This window comes from Schistocerca nitens, chromosome 3 (assembly GCF_023898315.1).
Source record: "Schistocerca nitens isolate TAMUIC-IGC-003100 chromosome 3, iqSchNite1.1, whole genome shotgun sequence".
NCBI classification, from domain to species: domain Eukaryota; kingdom Metazoa; phylum Arthropoda; class Insecta; order Orthoptera; family Acrididae; genus Schistocerca; species Schistocerca nitens.
The window spans coordinates 582,069,310-582,093,265 of NC_064616.1; the positions used below are offsets into that span (position 1 = coordinate 582,069,310).

The 23,956-nt window shown below is 40.5% G+C and overlaps 1 protein-coding gene across 2 annotated transcripts in view; it reads left to right on the plus strand.

The window, feature by feature from the left end:
• The window catches only part of LOC126248494 (dimethyladenosine transferase 2, mitochondrial), a 41,879-nt gene extending 26,765 nt beyond the window's left edge, over positions 1 to 15,114 (plus strand). Inside the window, exons 5-7 of one of the 2 annotated variants that reach the window (XM_049949525.1) lie at positions 1,212 to 1,367; positions 14,362 to 14,519; positions 14,681 to 15,114. In XM_049949525.1, coding sequence (XP_049805482.1) covers positions 1,212 to 1,367; positions 14,362 to 14,519; positions 14,681 to 14,966 — 600 coding nt within the window. In that variant the 3' untranslated portion in view covers positions 14,967 to 15,114. The remainder of the gene's footprint in view (positions 1 to 1,211; positions 1,368 to 14,361; positions 14,520 to 14,680) is intronic. The other variant, XM_049949526.1, reaches the window with a different exon arrangement.
• The last annotated feature ends 8,842 nt before the right edge of the window (positions 15,115 to 23,956 follow it).

The window sequence follows — 23,956 nt, forward strand, 5'->3', positions numbered from 1 at the left end:
ACCCACCCAGACAATAGTAACATCACCTGGCAATGAATGACTACTAGTCAGACACACATTGTGCATGTTGTAACAGTGAGTGTGGTGTGTGTCTATAGAATGGGGAAGCCGCGTGATCTGAGTTTGACCAAGAGCAGATTGTGATGGCCCAGAGTCTCAGCACGATCAAGTCAGAAAGTGCACGACTTGTCGGGTGTTCAAGAAGGGCTGTGGTTAGATTCTTCAGCACATGTCAAAACCAAGGTGAAACCATATGCAGCCATCATGGGGTTGGGCAACCACCCCTCAGTACAGATGTCAGACATCATAGGCTGGGTGGACTGGTGAAACAGGGCAGGTGGCGAACTGTGGCAGAGTTAACATCAGGCGTTAATGCTGGGCAGAGTACACTTGTGTGTGAACACACAGTGCACCAAAAGCTTGTAACGATGGGCCTCCGCAGCCGATGACCCACGCATGTGCTAGTGTTAACACCTTGACATCGACAACTGTGACTGAAATGGGCACATGACAATTGGCACCGGATGTTATCGCAGTGACAGAGCATTGCACGGTCTGGTGAATTCCAATACCACCTTCATCATGTCGATGGGAGGGTGCAAATCTGTTGTCTTCCGGTGGAACAGCTCCTTTGCACCTGTGCTATGGGATGGAGACAAGCTGACAGTGGCTCAATTGTTCTCCGGGGAACAATCATGTGGGCATCCATGGGTCCAATGGAGCTCGTGCAAGGCACCATGATGGCCAAGGAATATCATACACCAGTTGCAGACCATGTACACCTCCACGATCATGTTTCTCAAGGGCAGTGGCATTTTTCAGCAAAATGATGTGCCATGTCACGGGCCAGTAGTGTAATGGAGTGGTTCAAGGAACACAGTGATGTTCCAATTGATGTGCTGGCTCCACAACTTGCCAGATCTGAACTCGATCAAACACATCTGGGATGTTCAGAGTTCATTGCTCCCCTCCCTGGAATTTATGGAAATTAGGTGATTTGTTTGTGCAGATATGGTGCAAGCTCCATCCAGTGACCTACCAAGGCCTCATTGCTTCCACGCAATGATGCGTCGTCACTGTTATCCATGCCAAATGTGGACGTAATGGCTATCAGGTAGGTGGTCATAATGTCCTGGCTGATCAGTGTATGCTCATCTTATATGTTGCTAGATTTTATTTGTCAAAGTAAATTTATCTGCTTATTGTTGCAGCACCTCACATGTAACAGCAAAGCAAGTTATCGATATTATCGTTCTACAACCGTTATCTTTCAACTCATCTTTGAAGCAATGCTTTTATCAAAGGTGCCACGAAAAGCCTTTTTCCCTTGGATAACTAGGAATATGGGGAAGAAGAAGTTGGATGAGGTGAGTTCAGTGATACTAATACTGAATAGGATTAGAACCTTTCCTTTCAGATTGCATATTATTTTGTACCACGAGTGGCTTGGGACTTCATTTGCAGAATCATTATAATCATTGTTTCAGACTCATGTTCATATTCATGGATGTGATGCCATTGGCCCCAGTACAGACTGGTGAAATTTGTACACTGGCAGAGTCATTTCTTGTGATATATATTGGGTTTGTTGACCCTCCTGTTAATGTCAGTGATTGTCACATGAAGGACTGCAAGTTTTCGTGGAGGTTACATCCCAACAGATCTAGTGATTATTCTGGTTGAATAATGGACTTAGTGGTGGAGCAAATAATGTTCACACTATATTGGGTGCACATCCCATATAAGTTTGAATAATAACCCGGTCACCTGATTCCCCTATAATTTGATTTGATGGGGAAACATGTTTGTATCCAACATCATTTTCATTAAAATTAAGAGATGATGTCAGCAGTTAATGTAATACTAGGTCTCAATACTTACCTTGAGAATCCCATACAGTTTGTTCCATCTTTGAACTGAAGAAGTCCACTACAGCATTACTTATCAGCACCATAAATTATCATACTAGTGTAGTGTGTCAGTTTACCACAACACACTTGCAGAGTCAGTGTATCATGAGTAATCTTCTGACAATCTTTTGTATAAGTATTTTAGATTAGCAACTAAACAGTTACCATTACATTGTTTACCACATTTGTTAATTTTCTGTTTACAATTACATTGTCTCCTATACTCCTCAATACATTTTACAGTATGCCACAAAGGATAAAGGATAATTGGTATAACACTATAATTTCCTCCCCTCCCCTCACCCCTTCTCTCCCTCTTCAACCATGGACAGTTCACAAGATACTTGTGGTAGAAGTAATATGTTGCTTGATTCTTCTGGGGAAGTATAATCTCAGAATTTTAACAATACATTTCTCTGTGATGCTCAATACCTCCCAAGTAGTGTCTGCTGTTGGAGAGGATCTCCATCTTGCTCTCCTGACTAGTAAACAAACCAGTGACAATACTTGATATTCTTCTCTGTTTCTTCTGTTAATCCTATCTAGTAAGTGTTCCAGATTGAGAAGCAGTCATAAAGCATCAGACATACAGGGATGATGTAAGCTATCTCCTTCATGGATGAATTACAACTTTTTAGACTACTTCCAGTAATCTCAGTTTGGCATCTTCCTTTCCTACAGCTAGTTTTCTATGGTTGTTCGGACCTTTCTTTCTATTTATGTGCAATACTTTCCATTTGTTTACCCTGGAAGTTAACTGTAATTCATAGGTGTTCTAATAGGTGTTTATAATTCTATAGGTGTTTTTGCATTACCTACAATTTTATGGCATTTTGATTTTCTTACAAACAGTAACACCATCCACAAAGAACCTCGTGGAGATTCCAGGATTATTTACCAGGTCATTGTTATGTATTTTGAAAAGTAACAATCATATAGCATTCCCTGGGAGGTACACCCAAAGTTACTTTCACACGTTCTGTTGAGTGCAATGTGCTAATTTCTACATTCCCATATTTGTTTGGCTTCCCAATAGGGAAATATAAAAATAAATTAAGATACCTATTTCGAACAGATTGTAACGATGATACATATTTTAATACTAGTATGTGTTCCTGTGACTAAAGCAGTACTTCAGTGTGAACATCATTTCATGGTAATAGCAATGCTGTTATGTTGTTAGTTCTGTATAAGATGGCATTGATAATTTTATAAACTTAGATGTGAATTACGTAAATGCTGTCATTAAGTTTTATCTATGAACACCAAAACCAGTGTATAATTCATGAAACAATCTAATGATTCAAATAGACCTCAGTTTATCATGGTTGTATCATGATAGTAGGAGAGAATAATTATTTTTAATCAGTATAGTCACCAGCTGTGTTTTAGATTTTTGCAGTACATTGAAAGATATGTGAGCTTTGTTGAAACTGTATAATACAGACAGACTTGGATTTTCATCACTCCCTCCCATCAGAAATAAAATCACGTTCATTGTTTTTTATCATGCAAACTGTTAAGAGGGCAAGAACCTGTTTACTATTTGTATCTCTCTGGAACTCGTCTGTGTTTACCTTTTATAAATAACTTAAAGATAACAATGTACCAAATAGATGGCGTGTTGAGTAGTTGATAGCCACATAAACAAGATTGAAGCTTTCAGACAAATCCTTACTCAGAGCTTGTATGTTGTCAACAATATCAAAACCAGTGTGAGTTGCTGTCATGTTGTGCAGTATCTTCTTATATTATCCTACCATGCCTTCCCTGCAAGTGATAGACTTTACTGTTTCCTTACACAGTTTAAGTGATGTGCTGCAGTGGTAAGACAGTGTACTACATTTCAGGAGGACCACCATTCAAATCAAAATCTGGTCATATAGGTAAAGGTTTCCCATAGGTTCCCTAAATGCAGGCAAATGCCAGATTGTTCGTTTGAATAAGATGTCACCAGATTTCTCCACCATTCTTCCCCAATTCAGGCTTGAATGACATGTCTAAAGACATTGTTGTTGAAGGGAGGTCAAACACTAATCTTTTCATCCTTCATAGTTGGAGGGAATTTTGCAACATTATTTTTGAGTTTCCTGTATATTTGAACACTAGCTATTGTGTCCGGAACAAATTGTGTTTTATGTGGTTATTCAATTGAATTATGGCAAAAATAAACGTAAGACATATATTTATTGGAAGAAGAGTAAGGAAAAATTCGATAGGCATTCAGTAAATGATGGAACAATGTTTTTTATGAAAGCTGGTTGGTTTTATTCAGGATTCCAATACACCATGTTATTCCCCACTATTTCGGCTATAAAAACCCTGGTTTTCAATGTAATCTCTGTGCAATGCAATAGTCTTACATCACCTTACTGGCAGGGCCTGTTGCCTGCATGGTACCATTCTACTGACTGACATCGGACCCAAAATCTTGCTGCATCAATAACCTCCCCATCATCCATGTACTGCTTCCTGCGGAGTGCATCCTTGATTGGGACAAACAGATGGAAGTTGGAAGATGAGAGATCCAGGCTGTAGGGAGTATGACAAAGAACAGTCCAATGAAGTTTTGTGAGCTCCTCTCAGGTGCGCAGACTTGTGTGAAGCCTTGCATTGTCACAGAGAAGAGGTTCATTTGAATTTTTGTGGTGACAAACATGCTGAAGTCAGTGTCGTCCTAACCGCCGTCTGCTTAATGTCTGCTGTGCAGCGAGCTACCTTAATTTAAGTATTAACTGTATTTTTCTTACTTGTCACTTCTTCTTCCGTGTGTTTTTGCTGTTAGGAAGCTTTAATTGACGAGTGCTATTAATAGTGTTCCATAGATTTCGTGTTTGTTTCGAATACAGTCAGAGAGAGTCCCTTTAGTCAGCCATAGTGCCAACACAGAGTACGCAAAGGAACTTGCCCCCCTTCTTGCAGCGGTGTACCGTAGGTCTCTAGAAGAGCATAGCGTTCCAAAGGATTGGAAAAGGGCACAGAGCATCCCCGTTTTCAAGAAGGGACGTCGAACAGAGGTACAGAACTATAGACCTATATCTCTAATGTTGATCAGTTGTAGAATTTTGGAACACGTATTATGTTCGAGTATAATGACTTTTCTGGAGACTAGAAATCTACTCTGTAGGAATCAGCATGGTTTTAGAAAAAGACGGTCGTGTGAAACCCAGCTCGCGCTATTCGTCCACGAAACTCAGAGGGCCACAGACACGGGTTACCAGGTAGATGCCGTGTTTCTTGACTTCCGCAAGGCGTTCGATACAGTTCCCCACTGTTGTTTAATGAACAAAGTAAGAACATGTGGACTATCAGACCAATTGTGTGATTGGATTGAAGAGTTCCTAGATAACAGAACACAGCATGTCATTCTCAATGGTGAGAAGTCTTCCGAAGTAAGAGTGATTTCAGGTGTGCCACAGGGGAGTGTCGTAGGACCGTTGCTATTCACAATATACATAAATGACGTTGTGGATGACATCGGAAGTTCACTGAGGCTTTTTGCAGATGATGCTGTGGTATATTGAGAGGTTGTAACAATGGAAAATTGTACTGAAATGCAGGAGGATCTGCAATAAATTGACGCATGGTGCAGGGAATGGCACTTGAATCTCAATGTAGACAAGTGTAATGTGCTGTGAATACAAAGAAAGAAAGATCCTTTATCATTTAGCTACAATATAGCAGGTCAGCAACTGGAAGCAGTTAATTCCATAAATTATCTGGGAGTACGCATTAGGAGTGATTTAAAATGGAATGATCATATAAAGTTGATCGTTGGTAAAGCAGATGCCAGACTGAGATTTATTGGAAGAATCCTAAGGAAATGCAATCCGAAAATAAAGGAAGTAGGTTACAGTACGCTTGTTCGCCCACTGCTTGAATACTGCTCAGCAGTGTGGGATGTGTACCAGATAGGGTTGATAGAAGAGATAGAGAAGATCCAACGGAGAGCAGCGCACTTCGTTACAGGATCATTTAGTAATCGTGAAAGCGTTACGGAGATGATAGATAAACTCCAGTGGAAGACTCTGCAGAAGAGACGCTCAGTAGCTCGGTACGGGCTTTTGTTGAAGTTTCGAGAACATACCTTCACCGAAGAGTCAAGCAGTATATTGCTCCCTCCTACGTATATCTCGTGAAGAGACGATGAGGATAAAATCAGAGAGATTAGAGCCCACACAGAAGCATACCGACAATCCTTCTTTCCACGAACAATATGAGACTGGAATAGAAGGGAGAACCGATAGAGGTACTCAGGGTACCCTCCGCCACACACCGTCAGGTGGCTTGCGGAGTATGGATGTAGATGTAGATGTAGATTTGTGACTCCAACTTTAGGTGACAAGGAACTCAGCTGGCACACACCTTTGAGTACCCAACTAGTGGATGAGTGTTTCAGCACTACCAACACAGACATCCAGTTGTGCAGCGAGGTGTTTGATTGTGATCCATTGATCATCCCAAATGAGTGTGTCCACTGCACTTACCAACATTGCAGGAATCACAGCTGTGTGTGGCCGGCCAGCATGGGGGAGATCGGACAGGTTTGCGCGACCTTGTTCTGATGATGACAGATGCCTCACGCAACGAGTCACTTTGCTTTTTTTCACTGCCAGATCTCCGTAGACATTCTGCAACAAGCACCTATGAATATCTGCAATACTGTTATTTTCCGGTAAAGGAAACTCAGCGATAGCTCACTGCTTAGAAAGTACCTTTTTTACAGACACCATTTTGAAGGCTTCATGTAGCACTTTCACCTATCAGAACTTCATGAAACTGTAGGAGTTGAAGTGGGAATATTCCATGATGCCCTAAAACAAATTCCACATTTTTTCAACCAAAATTGGCGGAGAAAAAAAAGTGTTGTCTTACTTAATGGCTACCCCTTGTAATTCACCGATGAAAGAGTTCACAAATAAAATTTTAGTTTCAGGCATCCTTGAGTATTGCTATTTTCTGGGACCCTTATCAAGTTGTATTAATGTAAGGCAGAGAGAAGATCCAAACAAGGAGCTCTTACAGTGTAAACTATTGCAGCTGGAAATATCACACTTATTTTAATATATCGGGCTATTACGCCATTGTCAGGTGAATATTGTACTGAAACTGAACATGTCGTCCCCATCTGCTGAAGACATCTTCAAGAGGATTGTAGCTTCTTTGAAGGTCTGAAGCACACCAGCCTCGCTACTAACTGAAGTGAAATTTCAACCACATGCTCTCGCCCAGAGGTGTGACATCACATGTTTTGAATACTTGACCACAACTGGCCGTTGTCAGTTGCTGTCATCTGCTGTTGCCATCACCCCATTGTGGAAGACTCGTACAGATCTTCTTCAGCCCTGGAATCTAGGTGTCATTTAATTTTAAACCCCCTTCTGTCCGATTAAAAATATTGTGGTGTTTAGCAGTTGCCATGGCCTCCCCTCCCACTTTTATAAAAAATGTGTCCAGTGGTCTCCTGGCTGCAAAGCATGTACCACAGCAACTGATCTGTTTCTCCCCTTCTGTGGTTACGCTTGTGTTGTTCGAAGTCAATTTTCAACCATTCTTTTGATAGTGCCCATGTACAGATCCCCACAGTTACACAGAATTCTGTAAATTTCTTCTTTTTCCAGCAGTTTGTAAACATCCATGGCCAACTTTAGATGTTCCTGTATCTTTCAGGGGGGTTTGTAGATTATAGCAACATTCCGTTTTATCAGGATCTTTCCTATGTGTTCAGTAATGTCTTTAATGAATGACAGGAAAATCTTGGATTTCACAGGCACCTATACATTGCTATGAAGCCGTTTCTACAGAATAAAAACATATCATCTACATAATGGCACCAAATATAAACTGGCAACAAAAAACTGAATCCATGGTTCCATCACAAAGGTGATATTTTTGTGTTGTGGAGGCATGGCAGAGAGGAACTAGGTTGTTTACATGCCCATCTCAATAAGATCAATACAAAGAGTCAGTTTAGTATGGAAGAGAAGATAAATGGAAGATTACATTTTCTTGATGTGCTAGTCTTCAAGAAAGAGGACAGTAGCTTTGGCCACTGGAAAGTGATGCACACAGACTGTTACCTAGACCAGGATTCAAATCACCACCCATGACAAAAGCAAGGTGTTATAAAAAACATTAGTGGATAGAGCAAGGAAGGTCTGTGAACTGGAGCTGCTCGATGTGGCATTGAAATACCTCACCAGTGTGTTGCTCAAGAATAGATATTCATCCCTTGAGATATAAAGAATGTTAAGACAACCATGAAAAGATCATAGCGGTCTACAGACTTCTGTGGAATGCTAGGTTTTCTTGCCATTCATTAAAGACGTTACTGAACACAGGAAAAATCTTGATCAAACGGAATATCGCTGTAATCTACAGACATGCAAAAGATACAGGAATGCCTAAAGTTGGCCAAGGACACTCATAAACCACTGGGAAAAGCAGGAATTTACAAGGATCCGTTTAGTTGTGGGGACATGTACATGGGTAACACCGGAAGAACGGTCAGAAAATGAATAGAACGACACAAGGGTAACTATTGAAGGGGAGAAACACACACATTAGCTTGCAAAACATGCTCTGCAGCCAGGAAACCAGCAGATTTGTTTTGATACAGGTCAGGTACTGGCAACCACAAGCCGATACCATGAAATACTATACAAGGAGTACCAATAGAAATTGTTAAAAAACCCAATATTTTACTTAGAAGGCTCGGAAGGAGGAGAGTGTAAATCTGAATGACATCTTGATTCCAGTGCTGAAGCAGATGCGTACCAGTCTTCCGCCGAGGGATGACAGCAACCGACAATGGACAATTGAGGTCACATATTCAAAACACATGATGTCACACCTCTGTGTGGGAGCACTTCAGTTAGTAGCAAGCCAGGATGTGCATCAGACCTTCAAAGAAACTACAGCATTCCTTGAAGATGTCCTCCACAGATGCGGATGAAACATTGGGTTTCAATATGAAATTCATGTGACCACAGCATAATAGCCTCAATATTCCTGTTACACACTTCACCACAAGTTTGTAAAATTGGCAATGAACTCCAGTGGGAGACACTATAGGAGAGGCACTGTGTAGTATGTAGTGACTTACTCACAAAAATTGTGAGAGCTCACCTTTCAGTTTACGTCTAGAAATATATTCTTCAGTTGTTCCAGTACACTATATATCCTCTGCCACACAGATACATGAGCCATGCATCAAGCCTGTGCGGCCTGCCTGGGACTGTAGCCACGGCTGCCAGGTGAGCCTCGACTTGCACTGTTCGGTAAACCGGTGGAGCCACACTGAGACCTGCTGGGCTGTGTGGTGCCCCACCAGAGCCCAAGTCCGCCCGGGAGTCGATGTGACTCAGCTGCTTGTCAAGTTGAGCGCCCATCAGGCACTACACTATTATGGACGCGAAATGAAATCTCTGTGGCCTGTTTGCAAGCAGTTTTTTACTTCACACAGTATTTACAGATACAGTATTTTACCTCAGGTCTTATATTAAATTAACTGATGGCTGTAACATCAGGAACAAGAAGATTCCCTAAATCTCCTCCATTGCTTGTAACTGGTAAATCAACAAATTGTTAAATGCATGTGAAAAAACTCTGTACTTTACTGTGCATTGAAAGAAGGTAATTTTTTTTTTTAAGGACATTCTACCAGTTATCGGAATTTTGCAGTACTGTGTGAGGAAATGGCAAGTATTTAGAATTTTTTTATTGATATACAAGGAAATTAGGTGGCTATTTTGTGGCAGAACTGTTCTCATATTGTATTAAGTGTATCTTTTTCTCACTAGCTACACTTTTCCCAGGGCACAGTCTGGTTTCAGATTGTGGCTTATTTGGCAGCAATTTTCTTAAAAATCAACAGTTTAAATTTATTACAGCAGGGACCAAATGCACATATTTGTACTGTGCAAGACCATACTGAATTGTTCATTAAAAACCTTACAATTTGGGAAAGCTGTTTGAATTCCAATGAAATTTAGTGCTTTGGTACTCTTCGTGATTTCCTAACAGAAATTCATCTGTCATCAGACAAAAATGTCAAGACTACAATTAAAGAACATATGAGGGGACTATTTCCATGTTCTGTGTAGTAGTAACAATTGGATTCACAATCTCTTGGAAGAAACAAAAATTTTAGAATCCACATTAAGTGTAAATTAAAATGAGCAGCTTCTCAAAATCTCCAGTGACTTTTAAGTTATAAAGTGGTAAAAGCTTCGTTACCTTTTTCATCCACAAATTCGTGCAAAAAGACTTTTCCATGTTACAGTTGTATTAAAAGTAAATAAAACAACAAACTTCTCGCTGAAAGTAATTTTGTAGTTCCTAACTTCAACTTGCAAAGCAGGCAGATCCTTCTCATTAAATTCCAAGAAAGGATTGAGCCAGTTAATTCCATAATGAAAACTTGTAGGTCAACAGAAATATGTAAAATACTTTAGTATTGCCTACTAAACTTACTCATTGTATTAAAAGCCCCTAATTGAAATGTAAACCTTATAAAAGCATTATGGCTGTTAAACCATTTGCTTGTAATTCAGTTATTTGCATGTTACAGTAAGTTTGCACATATCAGATTTTTGCGAAACAGTGTCACATGTCGAAAAAGTTTAGAAACTGCTGCTCTTAGGTATCTGCAAAAATATATATATGACACCGCAGTTGTACGAAGCAGCCCCTAAATTATCTCTTGGGTACAAATATATTTGTTAAAATTTAATGCTGAAATAGTGTAAGAGCACAAACTACAGACAAGAAATACATACAAACTTTATTGAAAACTTACTTCTTCAAGTAAATAAAGAAATATTCCTCTTCTCGTAATGCTATAACAGCCTCCTGGAAATTTATTCCCAAAACAAGGCATTAACCTTAGAGGTTTATGATAGTGAAAATAGTGTGTTATGGAAATGAATGTGAAACTTACATTGCTACTTTAGTGCACCATAAGCAGGCCATTCACATTTTCCATAGCTATTCTATTACATCTATTGTGAATAACAACCACAGCTCTACTAAATATCCTCTCACTAGAAGCACTAGACACAGGTTTACATAGAACTTCTTGTACCTCTTGCAATGGTCCAAGTTAAGCTGTTGCTCTTGATTTCCACTTCTCCTGAAGTGACTGTCCCTGATCTAGTTTTCCCATTAATAGATACACGGGAACTTCATCGACAGTTTCCTCTTCCTCCTCATCTCATTCCAAGTTTGGAAGGCATTGATGGTGAGGCTTCATCCTCTGTATTACATTCTGAAATTAATACAACATTCCTGCATGGAGGGAAAAAAAATGTTATATGACATAGCTGCTAATAAATTTGGTGCAGTGTTCACACAAATGTACATCTTTTCACTATTATATGATCAAACTTAAATTTGTTTAGCAAACCTACATAACATTGCATTTACCTTGAAGTGCACCACACTTGGAACATGGGTGTCGCATGAACTTCCTCTTTCTTTGTTACTGAGAGTTGCTTCATGTGATGTGCCTGTGGTACTAGAAATAATGCAAGCAAATGCACAGGCTTTATTTCCATTTTTTCACGTAAGAAATTCAGAGTCCATGCTTTCAGCAGTGCTATTTCCTGAAAATAATTGACAATATTGAGGCACACTGTCTTCTTCAAATATAATCTCTTATCCTGTTGCGGGTTTTTAAAATATATGACCAAAAATTTAAATTTAATGTGGTTACATATCCATTTTTCATATTTGTGTGTTCTCATCTCACTGTCTGCTTTATTCTCAGCCCAGTGCTTCTGTAGTTAGTACACATACGGCACAACCAACTACAGGGTTGGGGGTTGGGTTGTTTGGGGGAAGAGACCAAAGAGCGAGGTCATCGGTCTCATCGGATGAGGGAAGGAAGTCGGCCATGCCCTTTCAAAGGAACCATCCCGACATTTGCCTGGAGCAATTTAGGGAAATCACGAAAAACCTAAATCAGGATGGCCAGATGCGGGATTGAACCGTTGTCCTCCCGAATGCGAGTCCAGTGTGCTAGCCACTGCACCACCTCGCTCGATAACTACAGGGTCGGACCACCGTTAATTTTCATAGCCTCAGTACTTCTTGAAATTCTTCAAGAAACTGAATGAATTTGTCAGCCACCTGGTAATGCCAGCTTTTGAAAGTGTATTTTTCCGAATTCACATAAAACTTCAGCATTTTGTTCGTGCTGCAGAAACATAGATTTTAGTATGACGTACATTCTGCTTTATGGTAAAACTGCAACTGTGAGTTTTTCATATGGCCACTACTTTTTAAATAAGTTGCAACATTTTTTTGTTGCTTCCAATGAAACTTAAAAGGACTCTATTCCCGCAACCATTTGTCCTTACGAGTGTGGTGTAGAACAGTGCTAAGGGAGTAAATTTTCCACTGCAACTATCGCAAGACTGAATGCAAAGTTAGTGTCAAATAATGCATTTTCGTGTATGTGTCTGTTGACATGTCGCTGTACATGCGCATACACCCGTTCTCTATATCCTGCAATATGAGGAGGACCATAGCCACATGGTATTCATCTTCTGTTCTTTTAACAATGTGAGAAATTGTTGATGTGTGAAGAAGCACATCTCTTCCACTTGCAATACGGTACTGTGCTCCTAGTTCTATCAGTATCTGTGCAAGATCTTGAAAGCCTTCCCCTGCAACTATGTTGAATGGCCACAGACTTGTAGCACACATTCTTATGCACTTGTCCAGGACAGTGGATTTTGCTGATGCTGGAATGTTGCTATTATTAGGAGAAGCTTTTCAGGTATTAAAGTGTCGTAACAAGGGTACTGGTACTCCCAATGCGGACAGCTAATAACTTACAGTAGCCACTACAGCCTGCAAAACCTACAGATTTACTTTAATGATCTATAACCTGTGTAAAAAATTTTCCTGTCATACTATCTCCTGATTTCTTCAGACGAGTGTAGTTCCCTTCTCCAATTTCAAGGAAACTTCTTTTTTCTCTTCCACACATTCTCTAATCATTGGGTGTTGGGAGGAGCTTTGCTGTTCAGTGTGTATTTCTGACATAATAATAATAATGTATGATAACTGAAAAGCACTATCAAGAAAAACAAAACAGTTATTAGTCGCTTACTCTCTGACCACTTCAGTGTCTTGTACTGAACTGTCTCCGTACGGCTGCATTACTTGGTCACATACAAGCAGATTTTAGCAACAGAGAACAGATATTTCCAGTGGATTCTAGAACAGCTGCAGTCCCTACCTCTGTGTCAGTGGAGCCTCGACGTTGAGGCCGTCAGCTGCAATTATCAGAACTGCTGATCTGGCCTCATCAGCTGGGTGCACACATGTGGATTTCTACAGCAACAGGCCAGGCCGCTACCAGGAAGTCTCTGAGTTTTCCTGTGATTTCCACATGACAGCAAGTTCTAGTTGCTTCCAGTATGGTGAAGGAGTGACCATATCAAAAAACTTATAAAATTGTACTGCAAAAGGTTGTAATTGTGGTAAATGACCCAGGACCATTACAAAAGCAAGAATACAAAAAAAAATAAAACAGAGGAAGAGCTAGATAAAACATTTATTGACAGTATTTCAACTGTGGTCTAAAGTGCAATAAAAACTTAGCTACAAAATTTGAGATAAAGTTTCAGAAAAGATCTTAGGAAGGCGAATTCCTTAGAAAGAAGTGGTAAAAGGAAAGGATGAATTGTATAAGCCAGTAAAAAATTACTTGTACTATGTTCAGTATTGTATTTCTCATTACTATGTTACATCTATTATTTTACAAGTATTAAGAGCTATTTCACTTTGCAGAGGATCAAGAACATCCTCCTCCTAGCATGTCAGATCTTCACAATTGTCAAATGATTCAAAACACAAATCTGCTCATTTGTGGCCAGTCATTCCCAGTGCTGTTTGTTTCTCTGTTGCAATGAGCCTTGTAGATTCTCATGCTTCACCAGGTAACTGAACAATCAGCGAGCCTCAACAATGCCTTGTGGCTCACGCGCTCTGTTCCCAATACAGTTGAGCTTGACTACTCGTGGTGCAGGCAACAGAACAGAGTGGTTGGCCACGGATATGTTGCCACATGATGGCGTATAGAATGGCTCTGTTCCCAATTCAGTTGAGCTTGACTACTCATGGTGCAGGCAACAGAACAGAGTGGTTGGCCACGGATATGTTGCCACATGATGGCGTATAGAATGGCTCTGTTCCCAATACAGTTGAGCTTGGCTACTGTAGGTGCAGACAACAGAACAGAATGGTTGGCCACGGATGTGTTGCCACATGATGGCGTATAGAATACAGTTCTAAATAACAACTGAAATGTTATTCTAGTGTTCCTACAAAAGTATAGCTTAGATTTTTTTACTGACTCAATTTTCACTTATGTTTCCATGTAATTATGCAAACATTTTAAAATGCCACAAGAAGAATATAAATGAAATGTAACTTTCAGTTCAAAGCAGCAGAGGAAGAATACATGTACCTTGTAAAAATAGTGGCACGCAAAGATTTCTTTGAAAAGGTAGTTCCAGTGGAGCATCTGCAGCCCCTTTGGTACTTCTTACGAACACACATGATGAGTCGCCGCAACAGGATTGTGCCACAACTCGAGTAAGTTGCAATTGTTAAAAAATTTTGTCAATCAATAACTTTAGGTCACTAGATTTTTTTCATTCAACAAATAAATGTATGTATAATGTGGAAAATGAATACTTTATTATTTTATTTTTTATTTATATTTCCCTCATCTATCAAAAATGCTTTTTCTGTAGGCAATGGATTCCTGGTTGTGGGCCTCGCCTAATAATCAAGGGTAGAAGTATATTCGACCAGTTTGGTGATTTAAACCCACCTGAACTGTTATCATTATTTAAGGAATTTATTAGTTGGCCTGAGTTTTATCAGAGTAATTTCTTGTCGTCCATGGAAACAAATTTCATGAAGACAGAACTGATGTCAGATGAAGTTGATAGCTCATCACACTACCCTGCTGATGGAGATGCTGAACCTGAACCTGAACCTGATGCTGATACCGTGTTACAGTGTGAAGAAACATAGTGTGAAGTTATGTTATACTTACAGTGTTCATTGTATTTCATGATTGTACACAGAACCCTAGAGATCAAATGTATCTTTTTAATAAAAGAAGTGGAAGAAATGTAAATTTGCTGTTGTACAGCACAAAAAATTAAAAAATAAAAATTATGTAACCATATTACTAAAACCCTAACAGTATTATTTTTAAATGAAAACGTTAAGCCTTTGTCAGAAGCTGAAAAAGAAAACAGGATACAGAACAATAGTATTTACACAGAAGGTTGTAGAAAGTGACAAAAATGTGAAGTCTGAGAATAATATGAGTGTTAAAAGCAGAACAAAATCCAAGTAATAGAATGCAGTAGCTAACAACCATAGGTAGCAATCCACTAGTGAGATGAATATATTTTAATTCCGAAGAGAACTAAATAAAAAATAAAAATGTATTTGGAGGAATAGAGGGGATGGTGGGAGGGGGAGGGGGGGCTGAGGTACAGAGAGCAGCAAGGTCATTTCATTAGTAGTTAAAGTTGTCTAACATTTGCTCACACTAACATACACGAGGTAAATGAAAGAAAAGCATCGAATGAAGGTAATGGTAGGTGGAAGAAATGTAATTAAGAGCAGTGACATAAATTTTCAAGTTTGCAGAAAGTTAATATTGATATATGTGCTGTTTCAGCTGCTTCCATAGCTATCTTCTTCAGGTTTGGTATTAGTTGCTCTCTGTGTGCATGCCAACCAAACTGTCCAGGCAATCAGAAATTTATATCTGCACTTCTTTAAGGATGACTGCTAAGGAAGCTGTTAAAATTTTGTGTAATATAATATTAATTCCAATGAAAACTCTAAAATCAATGAATTATTAGGTTTGCTGAGCAGGTTAAAAGATGATAGTGTAAATTTAAGCCTTAAAGGCTAGGAGAAACTAGATTTTTATTAGAAGTTTTGACTGCTCTTTATATCTGCACTTCTTAAGGACGACTGCTAAGGAAGCTGTTAAAATTTTGTGTAATATAATATTAATTCCAATGAAAACTCTAAAATCAATGAATTATTAGGTTTGCTGAGCAGGTTAAAAGATGAGCTTAGTGTAAATTTAAGCCTTAAAGGCTAGGAGAAACTAGATTTTTATTAGAAGTTTTGACTGATCTGCAGTTTCAGTGCATTTATGAAATGATTAGTGATCTGACTGAGTTGGAAGTAAATACATTCTGCAGCACGAGACTGTGTTTTCAGCAGAGAATGTAAAACTGTGTATCATCATTGAGTTTCTTATGGTGGCCATATCAATGTAAAATATTCTGCAGAGCATACACTTGAATTTATAGACTACTTACTTTGCTTCCCATGTCTGGACAAGAACATCTAAACTCTCATCTTCCAAAACATAGCAGGTTTAATAGCCTTGTCATTGCATAAAGGTCCGTCTTTTACTGTGCAAGCAAATTCAATCCTTGGGCACATGAGGAAATGTGCAAATGTCTTGTTTCTCTGCATTCACACTATTCATCTTCAGAGTAGTCCCATTTAACCATGTTTGCTTTTTTTGTGACTTGTGCCCATTTATTCTATGCCCTCCATTCTACTATACTGCAGTTGTTGCCCAAATGTGATTTCCTCTTTGGGATGCAGTTTCGTATTTTGCAGAGAATCCCAAGTTAGTTTACATGTAATATTGTTACACATATTTTTCCATTAAAGTCAATGCAGATTTTTTAAAATGACATAGTATGATTTAGGCTGTCTCCCAAGTATTTTGGGGTGGAGCGGTGACTTAGTCTAATCCCTCTCCATTCTGTTTCCAGCTGTCTCCTGGCTTCTCTATTACACAGGTGAAATGTGCTTATTCGAGTTATTACTTGATTAGGTTACAGATGATTTTCCTAATAGTTTTTCCCCAAGGTTTTCGAAGCCTATACCAGTTTTCTTTCAACCTCTTCAAATGTTTGTTATTGAGGAGTGATAGCATATAGATATAGATATAGCATAGAGATATAGTCTGCATATACACTCCTGGAAATTGAAATAAGAACACCGTGAATTCATTGTCCCAGGAAGGGGAAACTTTATTGACACATTCCTGGGGTCAGATACATCACATGATCACACTGACAGAACCACAGGCACATAGACACAGGCAACAGAGCATGCACAATGTCGGCACTAGTACAGTGTATATCCACCTTTCGCAGCAATGCAGGCTGCTATTCTCCCATGGAGACGATCGTAGAGATGCTGGATGTAGTCCTGTGGAACGGCTTGCCATGCCATTTCCACCTGGCGCCTCAGTTGGACCAGCGTTCGTGCTGGACGTGCAGACCGCGTGAGACGACGCTTCATCCAGTCCCAAGCATGCTCAATGGGGGACGGATCCGGAGATCTTGCTGGCCAGGGTAGTTGACTTACACCTTCTAGAGCACGTTGGGTGGCACGGGATACATGCGGACGTGCATTGTCCTGTTGGAACAGCAAGTTCCCTTGCCGGTCTAGGAATGGTAGAACGATGGGTTCGATGACGGTTTGGATGTACCGTGCACTATTCAGTGTCCCCTCGACGATCACCAGTGGTGTACGGCCAGTGTAGGAGATCGCTCCCCACACCATGATGCCGGGTGTTGGCCCTGTGTGCCTCGGTCGTATGCAGTCCTGATTGTGGCGCTCACCTGCACGCGCCAAACACGCATACGACCATCATTGGCACCAAGGCAGAAGCGACTCTCATCGCTGAAGACGACACGTCTCCATTCGTCCCTCCATTCATGCCTGTCGCGACACCACTGGAGGCGGGCTGCACGATGTTGGGGCGTGAGCGGAAGACGGCCTAACGGTGTGCGGGAACGTAGCCCAGCTTCATGGAGACGGTTGCGAATGGTCCTCGCCGATACCCCAGGAGCAACAGTGTCCCTAATTCGCTGGGAAGTGGCGGTGCGGTCCCCTACGGCACTGCGTAGGATCCTACGGTCTTGGCGTGCATCCGTGCGTCGCTGCGGTCCGGTCCCAGGTCGACGGGCACGTGCACCTTCCGCCGACCACTGGCGACAACATCGATGTACTGTGGAGACCTCACGCCCCACGTGTTGAGCAATTCGGCGGTACGTCCACCCGGCCTCCCGCATGCCCACTATACGCCCTCGCTCAAAGTCCCTCAACTGCACATACGGTTCACGTCCACGCTGTCGCGGCATGCTACCAGTGTTAAAGACTGCGATGGAGCTCCGTATGCCACGGCAAACTGGCTGACACTGACGGCGGCGGTGCACAAATGCTGCGCAGCTAGCGCCATTCGACGGCCAACACCGCGGTTCCTGGTGTGTCCGCTGTGCCGTGCGTGTGATCATTGCTTGTACAGCCCTCTCGCAGTGTCCGGAGCAAGTATGGTGGGTCTGACACACCGGTGTCAATGTGTTCTTTTTTCCATTTCCAGGAGTGTATGAACCCTTGAATTTCTGGCTGGTGTGGCTGGTAATTTGTGTATAAATTGCACAGAATAGAGGAAAGAACACTCCCTTGGTTTTTCCACCTACATTTCTTCCATTGCAGAGTTACATAAAATCTTCTATTCTGCAGCATCTCTCATAGCATGTAAGTCAGTCAGGTGTCCTATGTTATTTCATAGACCTCCATGAAGAGTCATCACTGGTTTACTGTGTCATATGCAACAGAGAGGTCAGCTAAGACAGCAGCAGTTATTAATTTCTTTTCAAAACTATCTTCTGTGTGTTACATCAGATTTAGTATTTGACTACATGATTTCCCTGCTCTAAAACCAGCTTGTTCAGGGATAAGTTTTGTATCAATTTTGGTTGCTATTCTTGACAGATTCATCCTTTCAGATAGCTTGTATAGGTGGCAGGTGAAGGAAACAGGATAGAATTATTTGGCTCAATCTGCTCTTTGCCAGGCGTTGTAATGATACTACATGTGCGTTCCTCCACAGTTTTCCAAATATCTGTTCATCATCCTCACTAGCCAGTCTTTACTTTTTGGACCAAACTGCTTTATTTGTTCAGCTTGTATTTTATCAGGACCTGCTGTTTTTTTGCCCTCCCAGTTAGTACTGCTCTTCCCAGTTCTTCAGGTAAGATTGGAGTGTCTAGAGATTCACTCCCTCTTCCTATGCTTTGCTCGAGATTCAGTCTAGTCGCCTTCTGTCTTGTCTTTCTGTTCAGTAGCAGATCGTGAGCAGTCTGGTTCGGATTAGCGTTTGTGCTCAGCAGCAGACTTCTAGGGTCATGCTAAGAAATTTTATTAGTTTCCATGCTGTTCGACTGTTCTGTTATGTACTCAGATCAGATAGTAATTTAGCCCATCTTTGCCTTCTTTGTTCAGCTATGTTTCAGAGTAGTTCTTCTCCTGCTTCAGTTCTATGTACTGAGAAAGAATCTGCGTTGTACTTGCTATGATAGTTGCATTTGGAAGGTACATACTCTGACAACTCCAGAAACAGTACAAGAGATGAGACAATGTTAAGAATCTTGGGTAGCTGAGATGGTAGAGCACTTGCCCACAAAAGGCAAAGGTCCTGAGTTTGAGTGTCGGTCCGGCACACAGTTTTAATCTGCCAGGAAGTTTCATATCAGTGCACACTCCGCTGCAGAGTGAAAATCTCATTCTGGAGACATTGTTGCATCCTGGGGGTGGATTCTTCTACTCTTTTTGTGACGGGTGTACAATGTACTCAGTAATGGAGATATTATCAGGATTGTATCATCTCTGCCATCTGCCGCTGTTAGATGGTGGTCTAAGTTTGGGGTCAGAATTAAGTTTTAGTCTCTCTCTCTCTGTCCAACTTTCTAGTTTTTCCCCATTTTTATCAACCAAGCTGTATCGCCAGTTTACACACTGATAGTTTAAATCTCCTAATGCAGTCTTCATGGTTTGGTTATGAAAATTATTTGGCTTGTGCAAGGTAAAAATCAATATTAGGTAGTTTGTAGACTGACATAATAGTACGCGATTGCACCTCAGTTGTTAAAATTTCAGTGTTCTTTGTGTCCGTGATACTTTTAGCCTTAACCTTTATATCTGTTCTTACAAAGATAGTGGTTATCATTTTGTTCATTAGGGCATTCTAGTACTATCTTGACCCCTTCAGTTTTTGGTCTTCAGTCTGTACCCCTCTGTGAGATTCTTGCAATGCCAAAATGTCCCATGAATTTTGTTTTCACTTATGTAATAGTAAAATTTCTTTCTCTGTAGACAGTCTTTCAATATTTCATGAAGTTATCGCCATTTTGGATCTTGAAAAGGACCAGTTATTTGTGTTTCTTGAACTTATAGAAATATAGGTTCCCTCCCAGTCAAGTTTTTGCTATTGAGTGCATTCTGATCAATTTGAATAATCAGAAGGACAAGTTGTAAAGATACTTTAGTGTTCAAAAAGTGCATTGTAAACTGAGGACAGATTCATATGGACAATTTAGGGATTGTCAAAATTAGAGCAACTATAAAAAAAAGTGCTGTTTTTCATGCCTTGCATTACAAAGTGTACATTGATGAGAAAATAGCCCCTGAGTTCTTCCATATTTATGTTTTATAAGGTATCTTATGACATACACTAAATAATGCTTAGTAGTAGTAGTATCATATCCAACTTTCTCACTCAGCTCAACAGCAGATACTGGAAAACATTTTACTTCATATGTTGCTATGCACATCCCAATTGCTCGTATTGGATAACTAAAATTTTTGCTGTATGAAGCTTTAGTATGTTGTAAGATTGTGTGTTAATGTAAAGTAGGACACATTTTCTGAAGTGTCATATCTCGGCCCATTTTTCTGATGAGTAAGAAAGCCAACCACAGTTTTTAGAACACACCATTTTGAACATTTCAGATGAATAATCAGGTCCTTAGCCTTTTATTACCAATAATAATAAATAAGAAGAACATCCGGTTTATAGTTAATACATACAAAGAATCGGCAATACGCACTTAGACCCCTTTACTTCTCACTTACAGTAGAATAAAATGATAATGCTCAGAGTACATACTCAATATAACATACATTTATTGTTATAACAGGATACAGTATTGCATCAATAGGGTACTGATTGATTTACAAAATACAAATATTCGGGTTTAACACTTATCAACATGTATCACTATCATCATCTGTGTCATAGATGTTGTTACCCAAGTTCATAGTCATCATCATCATCATCATCATCATCCACACGAGTACTACATCTACATCTACATCCATACTCCGCAAGCCACCTGACGGTGTGTGGCGGAGGGTACCCTGAGTATCTCTATCGGTTCTCCCTTCTATTCCAGTCTCGTATTGTTTCTGGAAAGAAGGATTGTCGGTATGCTTCTGTGTGGGCTCTAATCTCTCTGATTTTATCCTCGTGGTCTCTTCGCGAGATATACGTAGAAGGGAGCAATATACTGCTTGACTCTTCGGTGAAGGTATGTTCTCGAAACTTCAACAAAAGCCCGTACCGAGCTACTGAGCGTCTCTTCTGCAGAGTCTTCCACTGGAGTTTATCTATCATCTCCATAACACTTTCGCAATTACTAAATGATCCTGTAACGAAGCGCGCTGATCTTCGTTGGATCTTCTCTATCTCTTCTGTCAGCCCTATCTGGTACGGATCCCACACTGCTGAGCAGTATTCAAGCAGTGGGCGAACAAGTGTACTGTAACCTACTTCCTTTGTTTTCAGATTGCATTTCCTTAGGATTCTTCCAATGAATCTCAGTCTGGCATCTGCTTTACCAACGATCAACTTTATATGATCATTCCATATTAAATCACTCCTAATGCATACTCCCAGATAATTTATGGAATTAACTGCTTCCAGTTGCTGACCTGCTATATTGTAGCTAAATGATAAAGGATCTTTCTTTCTTTGTATTCACAGCACATTACACTTGTCTACATTGAGATTCAAGTGCCATTCCCTGCACCATGCGTCAATTTATTGCAGATCCTCCTGCATTTCAGTACAATTTTCCATTGTTACAACCTCTCAATATACCACAGCATCATCTGCAAAAAGCCTCAGTGAACTTCCGATGTCATCCACAAGGTCATTTATGTCTATTGTGAATAGCAATGGTCCTACAACACTCCCCTGCGGCACACCTGAAATCACTCTTACTTCGAAAGACTTCTCTCCATTGAGAATGACATGCTGCGTTCTGTTATCTAGGAACTCTTCAATCCAATCACACATTTGGTCTGATAGTTCATACGCTCTTACCTTGTTCATTAAATGACTGTGGGGAACTGTATCGAACGCCTTGCGGAAGTCAAGAAACACGGCATCAACCTGTGAACCCGTGTCTATAGCCCTCTGAGTCTCGTGGACGAATAGCGCGAGCTAGGTTTCACACGACCGTCTGTTTCGAAACCCGTGCTGATTCCTACAGAGTAGATTTCTAGTCTCCAGAAAAGTCATTATACTAACATAATACGTGTTCCAAAATTCTACAACTGATCAACATTAGAGATATAGGTCTATAGTTCTGCACATCTGTTCGACGTCCCTTCTTGAAAACGGGGATGCTCTGTGCCCTTTTCCAATCCTTTGGAACGCTATGCTCTTCTAGAGACCTACGGTACACCGCTGCAAGAAGGGGGGCAAGTACCTTCGCGTACTCTGTGTAAAATCGAACTGGTATCCCTTCAGGTCCAGCGGCCTTTCCTCTTTTGAGCGATTTTAGTTGTTTCTCTATCCCTCTGTCGTCTATTTCGATATCTACCATTTTGTCATCTGTACAACAATCTAGAGAAGGAACTACAGTGCAGTCCCCCTCTGTGAAACAGCTTTGGAAAAAGACATTTAGTATTTCGGCCTTTAGTCTGTCATCCTCTGTTTCAGTACCATTTTGGTCACAGAGTGTCTGGACATTTTGTTTTGATCCACCTACCGCTTTGACATAAGACCAAAATTTCTTAGGATTATCTGCCAAATCTGTACATAGAACTTTACTTTCGAATTCATTGAACGCCTCTCGCATAGCCCTCCTCACACTACATTTCGCTTCGTGTAATTTTTGTTTGTCTGCAAGGCTTTGGCTATGTTTATGTTTGCTGTGAAGTTCCCTTTGCTTCCGCAGCAGTTTTCTAACTCGGTTGTTGTACCACGGTGGCTCCTGTCCATCTCTTACGATCTTGCTTGGCACATACTCATCTAACACATATTGTACGATGGTTTTGAACTTTGTCCACTGATCCTCAACACTATCTGTACTAGAGACAAAACTTTTGTGTTGAGCCTTCAGGTACTCTGAAATCTGCTTTTTGTCACTTTTGCTAAACAGAAAAATCTTCCTACCTTTTTTAATATTTCTATTTACGGCTGAAATCATTGGTGCAGTAACCGCTTTATGGTCGCTGATTCCCTGTTCTGCGTTAACTGTTTCAAATAGTTCGGGTCTGTTTTTTACCAGAAGGTCTAATCTGTTATCGCCATGAGTCGGTTCTCTGTTTAACTGCTCAAGGTAGTTTTCAGATAAAGCACTTTAAAAAATTTCATTAGATTCTTCGTCCCTGCCACCCGTTATGAACGTTTGAGTCTCCCAGTCTATATCCGGCAAATTAAAATCTCCACCCAGAACTATAACATGTTGGGGAAATATACTCTAAATTTTTTCCATTTTATCCTTCAGGTGCTCAGCCACAACAGCTGCTGAGCCAGGGGGCCATAGAGACATCCAATTACCATGTCTGAGCCTGCTTTAACCGTGACCTTCATCCAAATCATTTCACATTTCGGATCTCCGTCAATTTCCTTCAATACTATTGCACTTCTTATCGCTATAAACACGCCTCCCCTGTCTTTGTGGTATACATTCCAATCTGAGTTTAGGATTTCATTACTGTTTACGTCTGGTTTCAGCCAACTTTCTGTCCCTAGTACTATATGGGCGTTGTGACCGTTTATTATTGAGAGCAGTTCTGGGACCTTTCTATAGACGCTCCTGCAGTTTACTATTAGCACATTAATATTGTTATTCCCTGTTGCATTTTGACTACTACTATCTTGCCGCGTCTCA